Genomic DNA, 20,010 nt, shown 5'->3' with positions numbered 1-20,010 from the left:
TGTTGGTTTTAAAAAATCGGCGAAATCCGACTATGACCACGCCCAATTTTTCGATATCGAAAATTACGAAAAATTTAAAAAATGCCATAATTCTATACCAAATATCAAAAAGGGATGAAACATGGTAATTGGATTGGTTTATTGACGCAAAACATAACTTTGGAAAAAACTTAGTAAAATGGGTGTCACACCTACCATATTAAGTAGAAGAAAATGAAAAAGTTCTGCAGGGCGAAATCAAAAGCCCTTGGAATCTTGGCAGGAATACTGTTCGTGGTATTACATATATAAATAAATTAGCGGTACCTGATAGATGATGTTCTGGGTCACCATGGTCCACATTTTGGTCGATATCTCGAAAACGCCTTCACATATACAACTAAGGGCCACTCCCTTTTATAGCCCTCATTAGTACCTTTAAGTATATACCCATATCGTACAAACGCTTTCTAGAGTCACCCTTGGTCTACTTTTATGGCGATATCTCGAAAAGGCGTCCACCTATAGATCTAAGGCCCACTCCCTTTTAAATAATCCTTAACACCTTTCATTTGATACCCATATCGTACAAACACATTCTAGAGTCGCCCTTGGTCCACCTTTATGGCGATATCTCGAAAAGGCGTCCACCTATAGATCTAAGGCCCACTCCCTTTTAAAACACTCATTACCACCTTTCATTTGATACCCATGTTATACAAACACATTCCAGGGTTACCCTAGGTCATTTTCCTACATGGTGATTTTCCCTTATTTTGTCTCCAAAGCTCTCAGCTGAGAATGTAATGTTCGGTTACACCCGAACTTAGTCTTCCATACTTGTTTTTGCTTGCGTAGCAAAGAATTTCATTTGAAAAGCAAAAACAAACAAACTGTTGATTTAAGCGAGTTTAATTTGTTTTTGCTTCTCAATTGAAATTTTTTTCTAAGCGAGCAGAAAACTTTTCAAAGCTTTAAAAAAAAAACACATTTAATGATTAATAACTTTTGAAAAAAAGTTTCGTTGAAGATATAGTAACTTATCGAACAAAAATACTTATGTTTGAAATTATTGGAAAATTGTGCGCAAAAAGTACATTCCCAACAAAACATCGTTGTTCAATATCAATTTGAGCAGCATTTGAGAAATTCTCAAATCTAAAACGTTACTTGAACTGAAAATTTCGAATATTTTTCTTGGCATATTGGTTTGCTAAAAAAAAAAACAAATGCATTAAATGTAGAGAACGTTTCCTAAAGAAATTTTCTAACGATCAAGGATATATTTCGTTGCTTGGATAAAACTTGGTATGATCATAGCCTTCACAGAAAAGAAGTGATATTTTTATAAAGCAAAAAACGTTTACTTAAGTTGAAAAAGAGATAGTTCCCAACTTCTGCCCAAGTGTGGTTCTCTAATTGGATCCAACTGTAAGAATGCAACACTTCAGTATTTTTACGAAAATAAAGTGAAAGAAGTATAATTTTATTCTAATTTATAACGCTTCATTACTGTTATTAACTAGGTGTTTGTATCCCACAATAAATAGCTGTTGCCTTTGGTGATATCACTTGGGAGATTTTTTTTTTCAACTCCACCTCAGCTCGATATCCAATGTAGGATATCAACTGAAGAAATGTGTTGAATATTCATTTGAAAATTATACATAAATCTCCCAAAGATTGGAGAACAATTTTAGAATAACGTTGGAGATAAACGTTTTTTAAATTAGTTTACATGTGGGGTATTCACGTCAACTCATTATCAACCGACCTGTTTCAAAATTGTTTGTCTCCAGTGTATTGTGTTTTTGTAAACTGTGTAAAAAATTACAATATCAGATAAGCATAGTTACGTGAATAAATTCATACAAGTTTCTTTTTTTCGTTTAATTAATGAAAATTTAAAATAAATGTATTGAGAAAATTTGTAAATATTTTTTGCTGCTATTTTTGCAGAAGCAGTTGTATACATACATATGTACGTAGATAGAAACGATTGGCAGTAAGCTAAAATAACGTTGTTAAACTGCTCAAAATAGATGTGTGTATGTGAAGCTTTATTCATAGAGATTTGTTATTATATGTATTGTATTTAATTTTATTGGCTATCAACCACACCACAGATTGATTTTTATCTAAATTGTTTGTAGTTATGATTTTGGACAAGTGGATGTTTGTTATTTAGACCAACTGTTTTTGTTTTTGTGCCTCATCACTCATTCTGTCAATTGTCCCTTTTATCTTAAAAGCATTTATTTTGTATATTTCCAAGTTAACAAATATCAAAATTTTGTGTTCAGCGATATGGGCTCTACTTCAGCTCTTTTGATATTTCAATATTTTCTATGTTCTCAATGCTAGTATACTAACTAGTTTCTGCCTGTTCGCACTGTTCGCAACTGTTAAGAAAATCAAATTTTTTAAGGCCATTAGGGATCATATCAATTGCAGAATAATTAGGCAGCCACTGCAACACTGAAAGAAAAAGCTGGCAAAATCAACCGAAATACGAGTCAATTCAACCGATATTTCTGTAAATTCATCGCAAATTGCTGTTGATATGACAAAGACTTCTGTGGCACAATATTCATAAGAACAGAGTAATGTGCGCCGTGAGCGTAAGTTTTTCTTTAAAATTGGCTAATGCATTTGCACAATATTGACGTTCGTCGTTGAAATCAATTCTTTTAGTAGGAAACTCATTTAAGATTGATTGAGAGTTTGTCGTTTTTACAGAGTATTGTTAACTTAACACCAACAGTTTTTCTCCTGTTGAAATATCTAAAGAAAGTTGTTTTCTTCACAAAAAGCTCGGTTCGATTAACCATAATCCGATCCATTTTACTGAATTCCTGTTAATTCAGTTCTTCTAGACTCACACATTTATGTTATCTTGTTCCAAATAAAATTGTGTCACTCTTGCTCCAATAGAATGACAAAACGAAATCATGACAATTATTTTTTCGGTATATTCTTGTTTTTGCAAAGCAACAAATTTGGTTCATATGCCATTATCTTCATTTACGCATGTTTAAATTATACTGGCAACACCACTATCCTAATAAGATAGTTGTTTTCTGAGAAATAATAAAATATGCATGCACGGAAAGAAAAAAGCTGGTAAAATCAACCGAATTACGGGTCAATTCAGCCGATATTTCTGTAACTTTTTATCCATCGCAAACAAATATTTTTCCAATTAAAAACTTTTCTAAAGAGTTTAATGTTGTTTTTTTTCAGGGCTTGAAAACCCAGATTTTCAGTGTTGCAGGCGTAGCACGCTACCAACACAACACGGCCGCCTAGTTCTGCTCTGTTAACTAACAATCATTAATAAGAATACCAACGAAAACTGTTAAAACAACAGATTTTCGTCAACGTTTGAATAACAGTGGCTGTTGATATGACAGAGTTTTCTGTGGCACTATAGTCATAAGAACAAACTAGTGAGCGCGGTGAGCGTACGTTTCTCTTTAAAATTAGCTGATGCATTTGCAATATTGAAAGTTCTACGCTGTTGAAATGACCATAATTTTTATAGAATGTTGTTAAGTTGAGACCAGCAGTACTTCTTCTGTTGAAATAACTAAACAAATTTGTATTAATGACAAAAAAATCGATTGAATTAACCATAGTACGATAAATTTAACTGAATGTCTTTTAATTCAAGAACAACAAATTAGATTTTTTTGATTTTACTAGCATCTTTTCGTTGGGAGTTTAAGTACACTTTGAATCTTTTTTTTCATATTCTTGTCATTGAACGAATAAGGAGCGATAAATGCAATTTATGGCAAGTTCACGACTCTCAGCCCAAATTTTCCAAAAAAAAAAAAAAATGAATAGTTGGTAAAGCTTACACAAAACAGAAGCAATCAATAAGTAAAGTAATCCAAATATTAAAATTGAACGCATAAACTGAATGATGGTAAAATCTTCACTTGATTTATTTAAAATTTCCACACTCAAAGTCAGTTACTATTCAATGCCCTTGTGTTACAAATGACGTATTCAACTTCTCATCTGCTTTCTTAATTAATGCTTAGCTCACTAAGGCTGTTTATTATAAAAAAAAACCAAAAGCTGATCATAATTTTTTGTTGCGAATTTGTTTGCATAAGAAAATATTGTAATATAATAAAATGAAAAAAGTTGATTGGCTAATAATTACTGAAAGACATATTCATGAGTGTTACTAAATTTGTTGTTGTGTGTTCGTATGTTGAAATAAAAAAAGATATTTGTGATCAGTCAGCCTAAAAAATGTATAATAAAATAAAAAAAATGTATACCAATTCGCATAATTTTTTATATTTTTATTGCAAATTGTATCTAACGGTCGTTAAAACTCGTTTTAAAAACATACATAAGTTATAAGTGCGTAATATGTATAATACATTTTAATATATTATGTTTACTGCTTTGGTGGCTGATATCTTTTTATTCATTGAGTCACAGTAATAACTTCAATCAAAATCCAATTGTCGGAAAGAGCCATCCGTTCCTTGCAACACACTGGTATCCGCAATAAGCTCTTTTACTTGCTTAAGCCGCTCGTAGCCTTCTGCTATGCCATATTGGTCTTCTTCCTCGAAAAATTTTTTGTAATCGTTTAGTTTTTGCCACCACTCTGCTTGCAGAATTTGTATATCACAATCACCACCATATTCTTTTGGTAGCACATGTTTGGGTATGTGCTTATAGAGCTCTTCGAAGTTATTGCCGTGAACGTAAAACTGTGATTAAAGAAAGGAAAAGCAAATTTAAAAAAATTTTCTCATACATATTTAATAAGTCATAGTTTACTTATTAAAATTACATGAAATGAAGATGAACCGAAAATCGGAGTATGCAAGCTCCCAGACTCACATTTGCAATACAAATATTTTCAAAGGTAAGGTTTAATTGAAAATAACATAAATATAGTTAAAAAAAAACTAAAAAACGCGCCGTAACAGAGAGGTGAGTGTCTTCGCTATTATGCACAACTCGTTCTGTAGCGAGTTATTTAATCACTGCGGCGAGTCTTTAATAATTGCCGCTAGATGGGTCTAACTCTCCTTTGCCCGCCTAGCCTAGAGAGTTATATACAAGTGAAGCTAATATAAGCGTGTTAAAAACTATTGAAACTGCTTTTCGCATACCTCAGAAGTGGAATATATTTTAAGATAATTGAATCAAGAAGTTCAATAGAAGGTAAAAGTTTCTAATTTTTTCGAGCCTTGTTTAACATCTACTAACACTAAAGCAATGCCAAAACTACTGGGCACAATAAAATAGTTTTGAACGTAATAACTTAATCGAGTTTTCAACTGTTTGGAGATCGGCCATTACATTGAATTACCCCACTTATAATGAATTGATTAGAACCTGTAAATATTATATAAATAACACTCACCCTTTCCTTTAACTTTGCGCTTATCACACTTTTCACCATGCCAAATAGTTTTTCAAAAATCGGCAGTACATTGATAAAATGGAAGCCTTTCATACGAGAAGGTGCAGCTTTATTGATTAATATAGTCAGTTTTCGAATAAACTCCGGTTCGAAATTTACTAGCACAGCCTTTGGTATATTACCAAGATCAATTATGAACGTATAACCAGCGATAAAAACACGATCATTCTCCTGCATAAGAATATCAACCATCATCGAACCAACTTTAAGCACATCCGTTATCGTATGTTGTTCCATATTAAACTCGCTTGGGCGTAGCAGTGCAACCAAAGGACAACCCTCACTGGCGGGCTCGGGTAAAATTGCAGCAGCACTTTATTACATTGAAAAATATTATACATGTTAGTATTGAGCTTAGTTAAGTTTCTCAATTTTCCAGTTTTCTATTCCTGCACACTTACCCCGACTTAATGATTGCCTCATATTTTGCTTCAATCAAATTACGATTGCGAAACATTTCAGGCATAGCCGCACGCAGTATGTAAAAGTTTTCCAATTTTTGTTTCGCCTTTTCCAAACTAAATTTAGAGCCACGCAGGAATGCTATTAGAAATTGATCGTCCGTTCTTGCACACAAATGTGGTTGCTTTTCAGCCCATTCACGTAATGCATTCACATAAAAATCATTATCTTCGCTTTTTTCATTTAACTCGTCTGTCGCCTTCTTTGCCAAATCGTCGGGCAGTGGGCGTAGTACCACCATATTTTCTATTGAATATGTGTATGTTTTGCAAATATTGAACTAATACTCAACGTGCAGTATCGTTGACGGTCTTCGATACGACTGAAATCGTTTGTAACTAGTGAGTTGCTATTTATTTAATTCGAGGGTATTAAAGCAAATGTCGTTTCTGCACAATGTCCAAGTCTTAGCGCTCACTTACTAACTCACTACCACAATGTACATACTCGTCGCAGTAACTGTTGCTTGAGCGTAAAGCGCACTGAAATTTACAAGCTTTTGACCATTTGAAAGCGTTGAAGACAGAGTTTTAAGTGTTCTGCACGCATGCGCATAAAGTGTTTATGCAAGTGCATATGGTACATGTATGATATACACATACAGGCACAACATGGACTTATAGTGCAACACGTATAAGTGTAAAGTACATTAAAAATATTAATTAGATTACTTTTTGTTGTGAAACTTTTCGGGAAGTCATTCATAACTGTAACACTTTCATTGAAGCGTTTATTTTATTTTATTGCGACTTTTACCCTTTTATTGCCAATGTTTCGCTTGCTTTTTTAGCTTTTGTTTTCATTGTCATTAAAGTAGCTTCAAATTTAATTAAATGTAGTTAAAACAAGTAAGGAAGGCTAAGTGCGGGTGTAACCGAACATTACATACTCAGTTGAGAGCTATGGAGACAAACTAAGGGAAAATCACCATGTAGGAAAATTAACCTAGGTTAACCCTGGAATGTGGTTGTATGACATGTGTATCAAATGGAAGGTATTAAAGAGTATTTTAAGAGAGAGTTGGCCATAGTTCTATGGATGGACGCCATTTAGGGATATCGACATAAAGGTGGACCAGGGCTGACTCTAGAATTTGTTTGTACGATATAGGTATCAAATGAAAGGTGTTAATGAGTATTTTAAGAGGGAGTGTGCCTTAGTTGTATATGTGAAGGCGTTTTCGAGATATCGCCATAAAGGTGGACCAGGGGTGACTCTAGAATGTGTTTGTACGATATGGGTATCAAATGAAAGGTGTTACTGAGCATTTTAAGAGGGAGTGGGCCTTAGATCTATAGGTGGACGCCTTTTCGAGAAATCGCCTTTAAGGTGGGCCAGGGGTGACTCTAGAATGTGCTTGTACGATATGGGCATCAAATGAAAGGTGTTAATGAGTATTTTAAAAGGGAATGGGCCTTAGTTCTATAGGTGAACGCCTTTTCGAGATGTTGCCATAAAGGTGGAACAGGAGTGACTCTAGAATGTGTTTGTACGATATGGGCATCAAATGAAAGGTGTTAATGAGTATTTTAAAAGGGAATGGGCTTTAGTTCTATAGGTGAACGCCTTTTCGAGATATCGCCATAAAGGTGGACCAGGGGTGACTCTAGAATATGTTTGTACGATATGAGTATCAAAGGAAAGGTGGTAATGAGTATTTTAAAAGGGAGTGATCCTTAGTTCTATAGGTGGACGCCTTTTCGAGATATCGCCATAAAGGTGGGCCAGAGGTGACTCTAGAATGTGCTTGTACGATATGGGCATCAAATGAAAGGTGTTAATGAGTATTTTAAAAGGGAGTGATCCTTAGTTCCATAGGTGGACGCCGTTTTGAGATATCAACATAAAGGTGGACCAGAGGTGACTCTAGAATGTGTTTGTACGATATGGGAATCAAGTCAAAGGTGTTAATGAGCATTTTAAAAGCGAGTGGGCCTTCGGTGTATAGGTGGACGCCTTTTCGAGATATGGCCATAAATGTGGACCAAGGGTGACTCTAGAATGTTTGTACGATATGGATATCAAACGAAAGGTGTTACTGATAATTTTAAGAGGGAGTGGGCCTTAGGTCTATAGGTGGCCGCCTTTTCGAGATATCGCCATTAAGGTGGGTTAGGGGTGACTCTAGAATGTATTTGTACGATATGGGTATCAAATGAAAGGTGGTAATGAGTATTTTAAAAGGGAGTAATCCTTAGTTCTATAGGTGGACGCCTTTTCGAGATATCGCCATGAAGATGGGCCAGGGGTGACTCCAGAATGTGTTTGTACGATATGGGCATCAAATTAAGGGTATTAATGAGGGTTTTAAAAGCGAGTGGCCCTTAGATGTATGTATATCGCGTTTTCGCGATATCGACCAAAATGTGGGCCAGGGTGATCCAGAAAATCATCTGTCGGGTACCGCTAATTTATTTATATATGCAATACCACGAACAGTATTCCTGCCAAGATTCCAAGGGCTGTTGATTTCGCCCTGTAGAACTTTTTCATTTTCTTCTACTTAATATGGTAGGTGGTCACACCCATTTTACAAAGTTTTTTCTAAAGTTATATTTTGCGTCAATAAACCAATCAAATTACCATGTTTCATCCCTTTTTTCGTATTTGGTATAGAATTATGGCATTTTTTTCATTTTTCGTAATTTTCGATATCGAAAAAGTGAGCGTGGTTATAGTCGGATTTCGGCCATTTTTTATACCAAGATAAAGTGAGTTCAGATAAGTACGTGGACTAAGTTTAGTAAAGGTATATCGGTTTTTGCTCAAGTTATCGGGTTAACGGCCGAGCGGAAGGACAGACGGTGGACTGTGTATAAAAACTGGGCGTGGCTTCAACCGATTTCGCCCATTTTAACAGAAAACAGTTACCGTCATAGAATCTATGCCCCTACCAAATTTAAGAAGGATTGGTAAATTTTTGTTCGACTTATGGCATTAAAAGTATTCTAGACAAACTAAATGAAAATGGGCGGAGCCACGCCCATTAGGAAATTTTCTTTTATTTTTGTATTTTGTTGCATCATATCATTACTGAAGTTGAATGTTGATTAAATTTACTTATATACAGTAAAGATATAAAATTTTTTGTTAAAATTTGACTTAAAAAAATTTTTTTTTTTAAAAAGTGGGCGTGTTCTTCATCCGATTTTGCTAATTTTTATTTAGCACAGTATTATTTAGTAATAGTAGTAACGTTCCTGCCAAATTTCATCATGATATCTTCAACGACTGGCAAATTACAGCTTGCAAAACTTTTAAATTACCTTCTTTTAAAAGTGGGCGGTGCCACGCCCATTGTCCAAAATCATACTAACTTTCTATTCTGCGTCATAAGGTCAACCCATCTACCAAGTTTCATCGCTTTATCCTTCTTTGGCAATGAATTATCACATTTTTTCGGTTTTTCGAAATTTCGATATCGAAAAAGTGGGCGTGGTTACAGTCCGATATCGTTCATTTTAAATAGCGATCTGAGATGAGTGCCCAGGAACCTACATACAAAATTTCTTCAAGATACCTCAAAATTTTTTCAAGTTATCGTGTTAACGGACAGACGGACGGACGGACGGAAATGGCTCAATAAATTTTTTTTCGATACTGATGATTTTGATATATGGAAGTCTATATCTATCTCGATTCCTTTATACCTGTACAACCAAATGTTATCCAATCCAGACGGACGGACGGAAATGGCTCAATAAATTTTTTTTCGATACTGATGATTTTGATATATGGAAGTCTATATCTATCTCGATTCCTTTATACCTGTACAACCAAATGTTATCCAATCAAAGTTAATATACTCTGTGAGCTCTGCTCAACTGAGTATAATGATTCGCTGTTGCTTCGAAACACATATTATCCAAAGTTTAATGATCACATATGTACCTAACTAACCGGTTAACGCTAAACATGTCTCTATGGCCGCAGTCTTTGATATGTCTTACTCCTCCAGTTTTATTCATCACTCAAGCAGGTATGTACATATATATGTACTTTTCAAGCCTCTTTTTGCCAATATTTTTATATCAAAATTTTTAATATTTATAGGAATGTGTGACTTATCGTTTATTCAGCGTTTGGTTTTTTATATTAATTTCCTATTGTTTATAACGGATTTTACACATCCATGGCTGCATACACAGTAGAAAGAATTGCAACAATGCTACAAGAACTAGATTTGTGCACAAAAGCTCTAGGGCTTTATATAAAGCGATGTAATGCAACTTAGGCAGAACAACAAAGATGTTCTTCTATTTTCGGAATTGACTTAGCAAAAATTCTTGTAGGTATAAAGTCTCGAATCGGACTAGGCCTAAACTAGAAGAGAATAGATACCTTTGCCCTCGCTAGGACTCATTCAGTCTATGTGAGGTCCTCACGTGCCGGCTGCCCAACCTAACCTACTTACTTATTTAAGTGGCGCTTCACCGTTTAAACGGTTGTGGTAGTCCAAGAAGGCGTGCCAATCGCTTTTTCGCAGTGCTAACTTACGCCAATTGTTAACACCAAGGGAGTTTAAATCGTTTGCCTTTGGGTTCTTCCAGTGGAGTGGAGGCCGCTCTCTTCATATGCTTCCATAGACGGGTTCCGATAAAACTAGTTTTTAAGCCCGAGTGCCATCTTTCATTCGCATAAAATGACCTAGCCAGCGTAGATGCTGTATTCGCTGGACTATGTTGATGTCTGCGTAAAGCTTGTACAGCTCATCATTAAAGCTTCTCCGGTACTCGCCGTCGCCAACGCGTAGAGGTTCATAAATCTTTCGAATAACTTGTCTCTCGAATACTCCTAGAGACACCTCATCTGATGTTGTCATGTTCCGTGCTTCTAAGTCAGTACAGGTTCGATAAGTGACTTGTAGAGCATGATTTTCGTTTGTCGAGGGAGGACTTAACTTTTCAATTGCCTACCTAGTCCAAAGTAACATTTTTGGGCAAGATCTAACCTTACCTAGCGAAAATTCACCAAAGCTGTGGTTGTATTGTCATGCGCTGAAGACAGTGAGCTTGTTCAGAGCAAATTTATAGGATAGGGAACCACAAGGAGTCTTCGAAACATGCTCATAAAAACTTTAAGAGTCGCATCTTAATATTTCATGTTAACACTTGATCAGCAAAAATTAATCCTTCCGTTATTTTTTTATAATTCCAAACCATTAATGTTAAAAAAAATGTTAGAAGAAAAAAAAAAAACAATTGGTCAGTTTAATATCAATGATATGGTTACAATGATTTTATTAAATTTTTTACATCTAATCTAGCTCCAGCTTTCGGAAGCTTCCTTCCATTCCAAACAAAGAATTCATATCTCTCTTTTGGCCATTTCTCAAATTTTCATCTACACCATATTTATTATTTTCAATGAAATAATAATTAAAGTCCATTAATTCTTTTTCATGCTGCTTGGGCAAATTTGCTAGTGAACCATTCATGCCGCCATATTCAATGGGAAGATAATGCTTGGGCACATACTTGTAGAGTGCTTGAAAATCGCGATGTATAAAGTACTGTAAAGCAAATGAAAAGTTAAAAGGTGTATTTCTCATCCCCTTCCAATACTTACCCTCGCCTTCAAATGAGCCGGCAGAAGATTGCGTACAATATTGAGAGCAGGAAAAATTTCCTTCGGTGCGTTTATTACATGTATACCTTTGATACGTATAGCAGAACCTTTCAGATAATAAGTACTGAATTGTTTGCCTATAATTAGATCAAATTTCGACACCGCACTCATGCCGACTTTATCCAAATCAACAATTTCCATATATCCACCTATTACAGCAATATCGCTGGCAATTATTGTTCTATCGTTTACCATTGCGGTGTAACGACAAAATTCCTTCATCGTTATTGGTAGTTCGTCAATTATTTTATAGCGCGAAAGGCCTATTACTGGACCGCCAACACCTAAAGTTTTTGGCAATGCTACGAGTGCTCTATTGAAGTGAAAGTTAAATCAATTTTCCTTGCAACTCAATAAAATATTCATACAGTAAGTTTGTAAAGTCTCTCACCCTGAACGTAGGATCATTAGATTCTTCTGATCCAATAAAGTGTTATTCGCAAATATGTCTGGCAACATTGTTCGTATTGTATAGAAATTATCAATTTTTGATTTGGCTTTTTCCAAACTATATTTGCAGCCACGCAAAAAGCTTACCAAAAATTGATCATCATTACGCGCGCGCAAATGTGGTTGCTTTACAATGAAATCACGTAATGCAGCAATGTCGCACGGCAATCGTTCTGGTACTTCGTTCAGTTGCTCGATGGCAATTTTTTGCAATTCCTCGCTCAAGGGACGTATTGCTGCCATATTTCTTAAATTTTTTTTATATACAATTTTAAGTGAATTTCTCTGGTCTATGCCAACTTCAGTGAACCCAATAAAGTTTTAAATGCTACTGATTACTTTATGTGGACACTGAAATGAGCTTAATTAGGTAGCTTAGTTTCAATCAAGATAAACCTAATATTTTAAATTTTTTCAGATATTTAATAGTTTTAATTGCGGTTAAATTAGCAGAAAATGATGTTCAAAATTTATCATAGTACTTAGTATTTGCGTTATTAAAATTTTACGTGTTACAAGTATACTAGGGTTGTTATGAATATATGCATTAGGGTGGAGCGAAAATTTTTTTTTCATCAGACTGCAATCTAATAGTGAAAATCTGGTTCCTTTTGGGCTTAAATTACGTCTGGCAAAATTTTGTCCAATTCGGATTAGAGTAACTGCCTCCGCACCGGTGAAAATATGAAAGTTCCCAATTTTGCAAAACACGACTTCATATATGTAGGTACGTAAAAAATTTGCATTTTTTATACTCAGTTGAGCAGAGCTCACAGAGTATATTAAGTTTGATTGGATAACGGTTGGTTGTACATATATAAAGGAATCGAGATAGATATAGACTTCCATATATTAAAATAATCAGGATCGAAAAAAAATTTGATTGAGTCATGTCCGTCCGTCCGTCCGTCCGTCCGTTAACACGATAACTTGAGTAAATTTTGAGGTATCTTGATGAAATTTGGTATGTAGGTTCCTGAGCACTCATCTCAGATCGCTATTTAAAATGAACGATATCGGACTATAACCACGCCCACTTTTTCGATATCGAAAATTTCGAAGAACCGAAAAAGTGCGATAATTCATTACCAAAGACAGATAAAGGGACGAAACTTGGTAGATGAGTTGAATTTATGACGAAGAATAGAAAATTAGTAAAATTTTGGACAATGGGCGTGGTACCGCCCACTTTTAAAAGAAGGTAATTTAAAACTTTTTCCACCTTTATGGCGATATCTCGAAACCTATGGAACTAAGGATTACTCGCTTTTAAAATACTCATAAACACCTTTCATTTGATACCCATATCGTACAAACGCATTCTAGAGTCACCCCTGGTCCACCTTTATGGCGATATCTCGAAAAGGCGACCACCTATACAACAACCACCACTCCCTTTTAAAACCCTCATTAATACCTTTAATTTGATACCCATATCGTACAAACACATTCTAGAGTCACCCCTGGTCCACCTTTATGGCGATATTTCGAAACGGCGTCCACCTATAGAACTAAGGCCCACTCCCTTTTAAAATACTCATTAACACCATTCGTTTGATGCCCATATTGTACAAACAAATTCTAGGGTCACCCCTGGTCCACCTTTGTGGCGATATCGAAACGGCGTCCACCTATGGAACTAAGGATTACTCCCTTTTAAAATAATCATTAACACCTTTTTTTTGATACCCATATTGTAAAAACAAATTCTAGGGTCACCCCTGGTCCACATTTATGGCGATATCTCGAAACTGCGTCCACCTATGGAACTAAGGATTACTCCCTTTTAAAATACTCATTAACACCTTTCATTTGATTCCCATATCGTACAAACGCATTATAGAGTCACCCCTGGCCCACCTTTATGGCGATATCTCGAAAAGGCGACCACCTATACAACTACCACCACTCCCTTTTAAAACTCTCATTAATACCTTTAATTTGATACCCATATCGTACAAACAAATTCTAGGGTCACACCTGGTCCACCTTTATGGCGATATCTCGAAACGGCGTCCAGCTGTGGAACTAAGCATCACTCCCTTTTAAAATACTCATTAACACCTTTCTTTTGATACCCATATTGTACAAACAAATTCTAGGGTCACCCCTGGTCCACCTTTATGGCGATATCTCGAAACGGCGTCCACCTATGGAACTAAGGATTACTCCCTTTTAAAATACTCATTAGCACCTTTCATTTGATACCCATATCGTACAAACGCATTCTAGAGTCACCCCTGGTCCACCTTTATGGCGATATCTCGAAAAGGCGACCACCTGTGGAACTAAGCATCACTCCCTTTTAAAATACTCATTAACACCTTTCTTTTGATACCCATATTGTACAAACAAATTCTAGGTTTACCCCTGGTCCGCCTTTGTGGCGATATCTCAAAACGGCGTCCACCTATGGAACTAAGGATTACTCCCTTTTAAAATACTCATTAACACCTTTCTTTTGATACCCATATTGTACAAACAAATTATAGAGTCAACCCTGGTCCACCTTTATGGAGATATCTCGAAACGGCGTCCACCTATGGAACTAAGGATTACTCCCTTTTAAGATACTCATTAACACCTTTCTTTTGATACCCATATTGTACAAATAAATTCTAGGGTCACCCCTGGCCCACCTTTATGGCGATATCTCGAAACGACGTCCACCTATGGAACTAAGGATTACTCCCTTTTAAAATACTCATTAACACCTTTCATTTGATACCCATATCGCACAAACGCATTCTAGAGTCAACCCTGATCCACCTTTATGGCTGTATCCCTAAATGGCGTCCACCTATAGAACTATGGCCCACTCCTTCATAAAATACTCTTTAATGCCTTTCATATGATACACATGTCATACAAACACATTCCAGGGTTTCCCTCGGTTGATTTTCCTACATGGTTATTTTCCCTTATGTTGTCACCATAGCTCTCAACTGAGTATGTAATGTTCGGTTACACCCGAACTTAACCTTCCTTACTTGTTATATTTTCGATTTAAACTGTTGAATTATACATTATACTAATTTCCATAAACATTTTTTGCCTTTAACTCTATAAGTATATTCAGTAGTTTGGCCACTATTCCAAAAAACGTTGAAAAAACTTTGAAAAAATAACGAATTTTTTTTTTAAATTGCAGATTTAACCACTTTAAAATCAGAAAGAGTCTATGGACGAAAAAAAGTTAGCCCTTCTATGTTGTAGTAAATTTAATTACGAAAATTTTAAGCGTACTAATACAACATTATGATGTTCCCTTGACTTTATAAGCCCTGCTATATTGAAAGTCCTCAATCAAAAATTTTCTGTTTTTACCCAAGAAATTTTATTTTTGCATTCGTTAAAAGGGTATGATGTTTCCTAAAACACTTGTTGCATAGTATTAATACTAAAAAATAGTAAACGAGATAAACAATAGTGAAATTCTTTGAAGCAGTGCAAATAGAGTCATTTTTAAAAAAAAAGTTTGTTTAATGTTGGTGCGCGTCGAATTCTCGTAGACTTATAATTAAGCGCCGTCCTGTGCCTTAATTTTTTCGATCTATTATAAACGGAGAAATCAGTCTTGTTTTTATAAGCTTAGTTCGGAAGTATTCGAAAATATATTTACCGGAACTTGTCACGCACGCGTTGTTTTCAGTGCTGTTTTTATTGATTTCAATTGGTCAGTATGCAAAGAACTCGAAGTGTGAAATATCCTATTTTTGGGGATACTTGTGAAATAAAAGATAATATTTTACCTACATACGAAGATGTGATAAAGTTATATGAATGGACGAGACATTGCAATTAAAAACAGCAAAAGAACCCACTTATTCGGAGATAGCAGATATCGTGACGTCCAGAATAGAAAGTATATGGCGAACTACATCTATTCCGACAGTAACACGAACGAGGGTCATTCAACTGTTAAAGGCATTTCATTTAAAATATAAAAACCTACTTAAGTCTATCAAGAGGCTTTCCCCAGAAAAGTTAAAAAGTTTTCGGCAAAGTAGTGCGAAACTTTTTGATTTAGCAACATGCAAGTGCAAAGAATTAAGTCGGTGCATTTGTCCTAAAAATAAAAAGGTTCATCAACAAAAGCAAAATTTTCTGATAGATCAAAGAACGTTGCGATTGATGAAAATCAGTGGAGTTGACGTCTCTGCCTCAAAGAAGTTGCAAAGAACTTTGAAAAGGAAACAGCAAATAGAAAATCGCCCAAGCACATTCCAAAATAGTTCAACGTTAGCGGATTTAGACCTGAGCATTTCTTCCGCGGCATCATCGGATTCAGAAATTTCAGAATACCCAATTGGTACAAGCGCTCCTGTGAAGAAAATTAAAAAGTCTGTGCCCGTCCATTTTCCTACGTTATCGAAGACATGTGATCGATATGGAGTATCAGACAGAGCAGCAGCGGCAATAGCTTCATCTGTTCTGTTCGACATTGGATCTGATGCCGAGGTAATTGATAGACACAAGGTACGAAGAGAAAGATTTAAACTACGGAAAAACTTGATCGAAAACTCAAAAGTCACAGAGCTAATAACATTATATTCTGAAGGCACTGCGGAGGCAGAAGACATTGACCGATTTCAATAAAAAAAGAGGGTATTTTTTTGTTACTATAAGGCATCCCCTCCTATTAGAACTCTGAAATTTGATAATTTTTTTCCATATGTTGACGCTCCAGCCTAATGTGCATCCACAAACGCGGATCTTTTTCGTTCTTAAAAATTTAACCGGAGCTTTTGCGAATGCGATTTAGGGCAAAACGAGGTGGGAAATTAAAAATAAATAAATGTTAGCCGGGATAATCTCCGAAGAGATTTTAGGCCGAGCTTCTCTTCCAATATGCGTCGTGCTCCCTCTAGTTTTTCCTACATATTGGCGGGACAGGACCTACTTGTTTTATGCCGACTTCGAACGGCATCTGCAAGACAGATGAGTTTTCACTGAGAAGCTTTTCATGGTCGAAATACACTCGAAGTGCTTGCCAAACACTGCCGAGGGGCGATCCCGCTTAGAAAATTTTTCTTCTAATTGAAAAAACTTGTTTCTAAAATTTTGATGTTACTTTGCCCGGGGCGTGAGCTCAGGATCCTAAGTGTGGTAGGTGGAGCACGCTACCATCACACCACGGCGGCCGCGTGAAGGGAAATTAAAGTGCGCAAATTAGAGCGTTCGACATACAGTGGAGATTAGACTGGGTTGGTGTCCATACGAAATAAAAAACTTGCAAAAGTCCGCCGCTATATTTGAAGGTTATGTTAAGAGGATCGCGGAAAAATAAATTTTGTTCTCTTTTGATCCTGGAAAATACAGCCGAAATTGTTGTTTTTAAAACTGATATCCCATTATTTTTACATAAAGAATCTCCACAGCTCCTCTTAATGTCATTTGGAGCTCTGCAGTTGTTTTCACGTATTCTTTTTTCACAACTTGGTGTGAAGAAAATCATACTTTAGAAGTTTACAACTGGTTTAGCAGAAAAAACTACAAGAAAACGACTTCGGAGCTCAAAAGGGCATTAGAAGGAGTTATAGATATTTGGAAGGTAAAAGTTATGACTCATCAAATTTTAAAATCAAGCTTCGAATTCAGGAGCGGCCTTGTGCAACTTATTTTTTCGACCCAGTCTAATTGGGAAATATTGATAAAACAAAATTTATTACTCTTTGCGGGTCTTGATTTTTAACCGATTCAATTATAATATCTAAAAAAGAACTTTGGAGCCCTAAAAACTACCCCGACGGTATAATTGCACGCCATTCTACACACCCGCCTACAGACCTAATGGCCAAAAACATCGCGATAGCAACTTCAACAAGGCTCAGGGCCTCGGGGCAACTTTAGTGCAGGCTAGCATAGCGCCATCTAAGATCGGGCAAGTGGAATATATGATCCTGTGCCGACAGAGATCTTGGGGCCACAATTAAGCCGGAGGGTTGGTGCCAGGGCGCAGAAATGAAATTTAGAAATGGCAGAACGTTTTATACATGTGTATACGGATGATTCAAAACTAATGGACGGGGTCGGGTCTGCTGTTTACTGTGTCGATCCAGATATAAGTAGATCCCACAGTAAATCTCTTTCCCTTTCTCTTTTCTCTTTCCCATTCCTCTTATTCTGAATAAATAGCCTTTGTTTAGGCCAAGTTTCGAGGAAAATTCTCCGATACTTACTCGCATCGTATTTATTTAAAGCTCAGTAAAAGTTATGAGATAAAGTTTTAACTGCTAACTTTCTTATCCAGGTTGTTATGCGGACAGTGCCTATTGGGATGAAGTGCAGCCAGGGGGTATTTTCGGCTGTATTTGAACGGAGCCTTCCCGATACCGGGCCAAATCGAGCAGTATGCGGGCTTTACTACAGCAAGTGGCTCTGTTGTGGCGGACAGTTCTTTTCCCCATTTTTCAACATTAGACCGCTGAGCCCGCTTTTCCGACCAGATGGTCGTACGACCAAGATGAACTCAAAAACATCTAGGGGAACAAGGAATCGATATCAGCGATGATTCAGGTTGACCGTAAAGAAATGCAGTTAAGTTTACGCAAAATTTAGAACGGTTAAAAAAGTTAGATTCCGCATACCCTGGAACACATATCATACAAACTTCACAGATTTTCATTACCTCTTGACAGGTTTTACGCTGAAGTGGTATTGGCAGATCTTGGTCGGAGCGCCATCGTCCATACGCATAACATGACCATATACGCTTCACTATCTGCGTAAAGCTCATACAACCCATCATTATACCTCCTTCGGTACGTCGGCATCGCGGACAGAACCATTAATCTTCCGATAAACTATTCTCTCGAACACACCATCGCATCCTCTCTCGACAATGTCCATGATTCCGAGCTATACATAAAGACCGGTATGATGAGCGACTTGTATAGCATGATATTTGTTCGTCGAGAGAGGAGTTTACTTTTCAATTGCCTACTCAGTCCGAACCACTTGTTGGTAAGAGTTCTCCGTTTGAGTTCGAAGCTGTCATTTTTTTTGCTGTTAATGCTACGCTAAAAAAACCTTCATAGTTTCGAATTTATATTCGTCAACATTAACGTGGCTGCTAAGACGCGAATGTGCCGATTCTTTCTTGAATAACAGCAAGTACTTTGCCAATCCTTAAGGGGCTGGTGGTGTTGCTCAACGTCATTTGTCAGAGCCCTTTTAACTTTGCAGTGAACTAAAATTCAGACATAGCAGATTACAAGCAGCTTCTTTTCGTACTGTAAAAGGTTACTATGAAGTCGACAAAAAAGATGGCGAGTATCGATTCACTTATCGTGAGTCTTCTCCCGAATCTGGCGCATAGTAAAGATCTGGTCGGTAGTAGATTTATCAGGTGTAACGCCGCATAAGGTCACATATAGAAAATAGATCAGATTAAATCACTTTTTATAGTATTGCTTACCTTTCTATCTAATTATTCACAAATGGAGAACACTTTTTATACAAGTATAAATATTACTTAAAGACGCACTTTTCTAACACAACCTACGCTTACAAAAATTATACAACTACTGCACTCAGACGATAACAGTTCAATATTAGAACTTATTTTAACTAACCATTAATGCAAGTTCTACAGAATTTTAAGTTCGAATATTTTGTCATGAACATGGTTGCCACAAAATATTGTCATTGGCACCAAAATTCAACGGAAAAAGGACCAAATTTCAAAAACGGACCAAATTTTTTATTTTTATTTGTATGCAAACAACTTAAGCTTAGGTTAAAAAAAAAAACAAAACAAGAACTTCCACAATCAAAGATAATGCATAAATATATCGAGCTATCCTTAGAATCGAGCAAATCTCAACAATTCGTAATCCAAACCGAATTCCGATCAAACACAATCCCGACGGGACACCTGGGAAAAAACCCCAAAAAAATTTAAGAACTATTTCTTCAGATCGTATAAATGCTCACTCATTTTGCGAGTGGTTTTCATAGCCCTCCACTTCCGCCATTACACCAACCTATTATTGAGAAATATTTTCAAAGCTATCAAAGTATCGCTA

The 20,010-nt window shown here is 36.2% G+C and overlaps 2 protein-coding genes across 4 annotated transcripts in view; one reads left to right on the top strand and one right to left on the bottom strand.

Moving 5' to 3' along the window:
- Positions 1-20,010, top strand: part of LOC137243525 (alpha-tocopherol transfer protein) — a 96,583-nt gene that overhangs the window by 58,334 nt on the left and 18,239 nt on the right. The gene's annotated exons all lie outside the window — the stretch shown is intronic.
- On the bottom strand, positions 4,284-12,300 carry LOC137245872 (uncharacterized). Its single transcript, XM_067777075.1, has 7 exons — positions 11,922-12,300; positions 11,471-11,843; positions 11,170-11,414; positions 6,333-6,441; positions 5,842-6,182; positions 5,381-5,753; positions 4,284-4,718 (listed from the first exon to the last, which is right to left on the bottom strand). The coding sequence occupies exons 1-7, from the start codon at positions 12,221-12,223 to the stop codon at positions 4,449-4,451; spliced, it is 2,013 nt and encodes a 670-aa protein (XP_067633176.1). The 5' UTR covers positions 12,224-12,300; the 3' UTR covers positions 4,284-4,448.

This window comes from Eurosta solidaginis, chromosome 3 (genome assembly GCF_040869045.1).
Source record: "Eurosta solidaginis isolate ZX-2024a chromosome 3, ASM4086904v1, whole genome shotgun sequence".
Lineage (NCBI taxonomy): Eukaryota > Metazoa > Arthropoda > Insecta > Diptera > Tephritidae > Eurosta > Eurosta solidaginis.
This window is presented reverse-complemented; position numbering and strand designations above follow the sequence as displayed.

Bases quoted from the DNA above. Each gene is read 5' to 3' on its own strand.
- LOC137245872 (XM_067777075.1), bottom strand. From the start codon at position 12,223: ATGGCAGCAATACGTCCCTTGAGCGAGGAATTGCAAAAAATTGCCATC. The intron at 6,183-6,332 runs GTGAGTTAGTAA...GTTGAGTATTAG, and splicing joins CGAGTATGTACATTGTGGTA to TTCAATATTTGCAAAACATA. The intron at 5,754-5,841 runs GTAAGTGTGCAG...AATGTAATAAAG, and splicing joins GAGGCAATCATTAAGTCGGG to TGCTGCTGCAATTTTACCCG.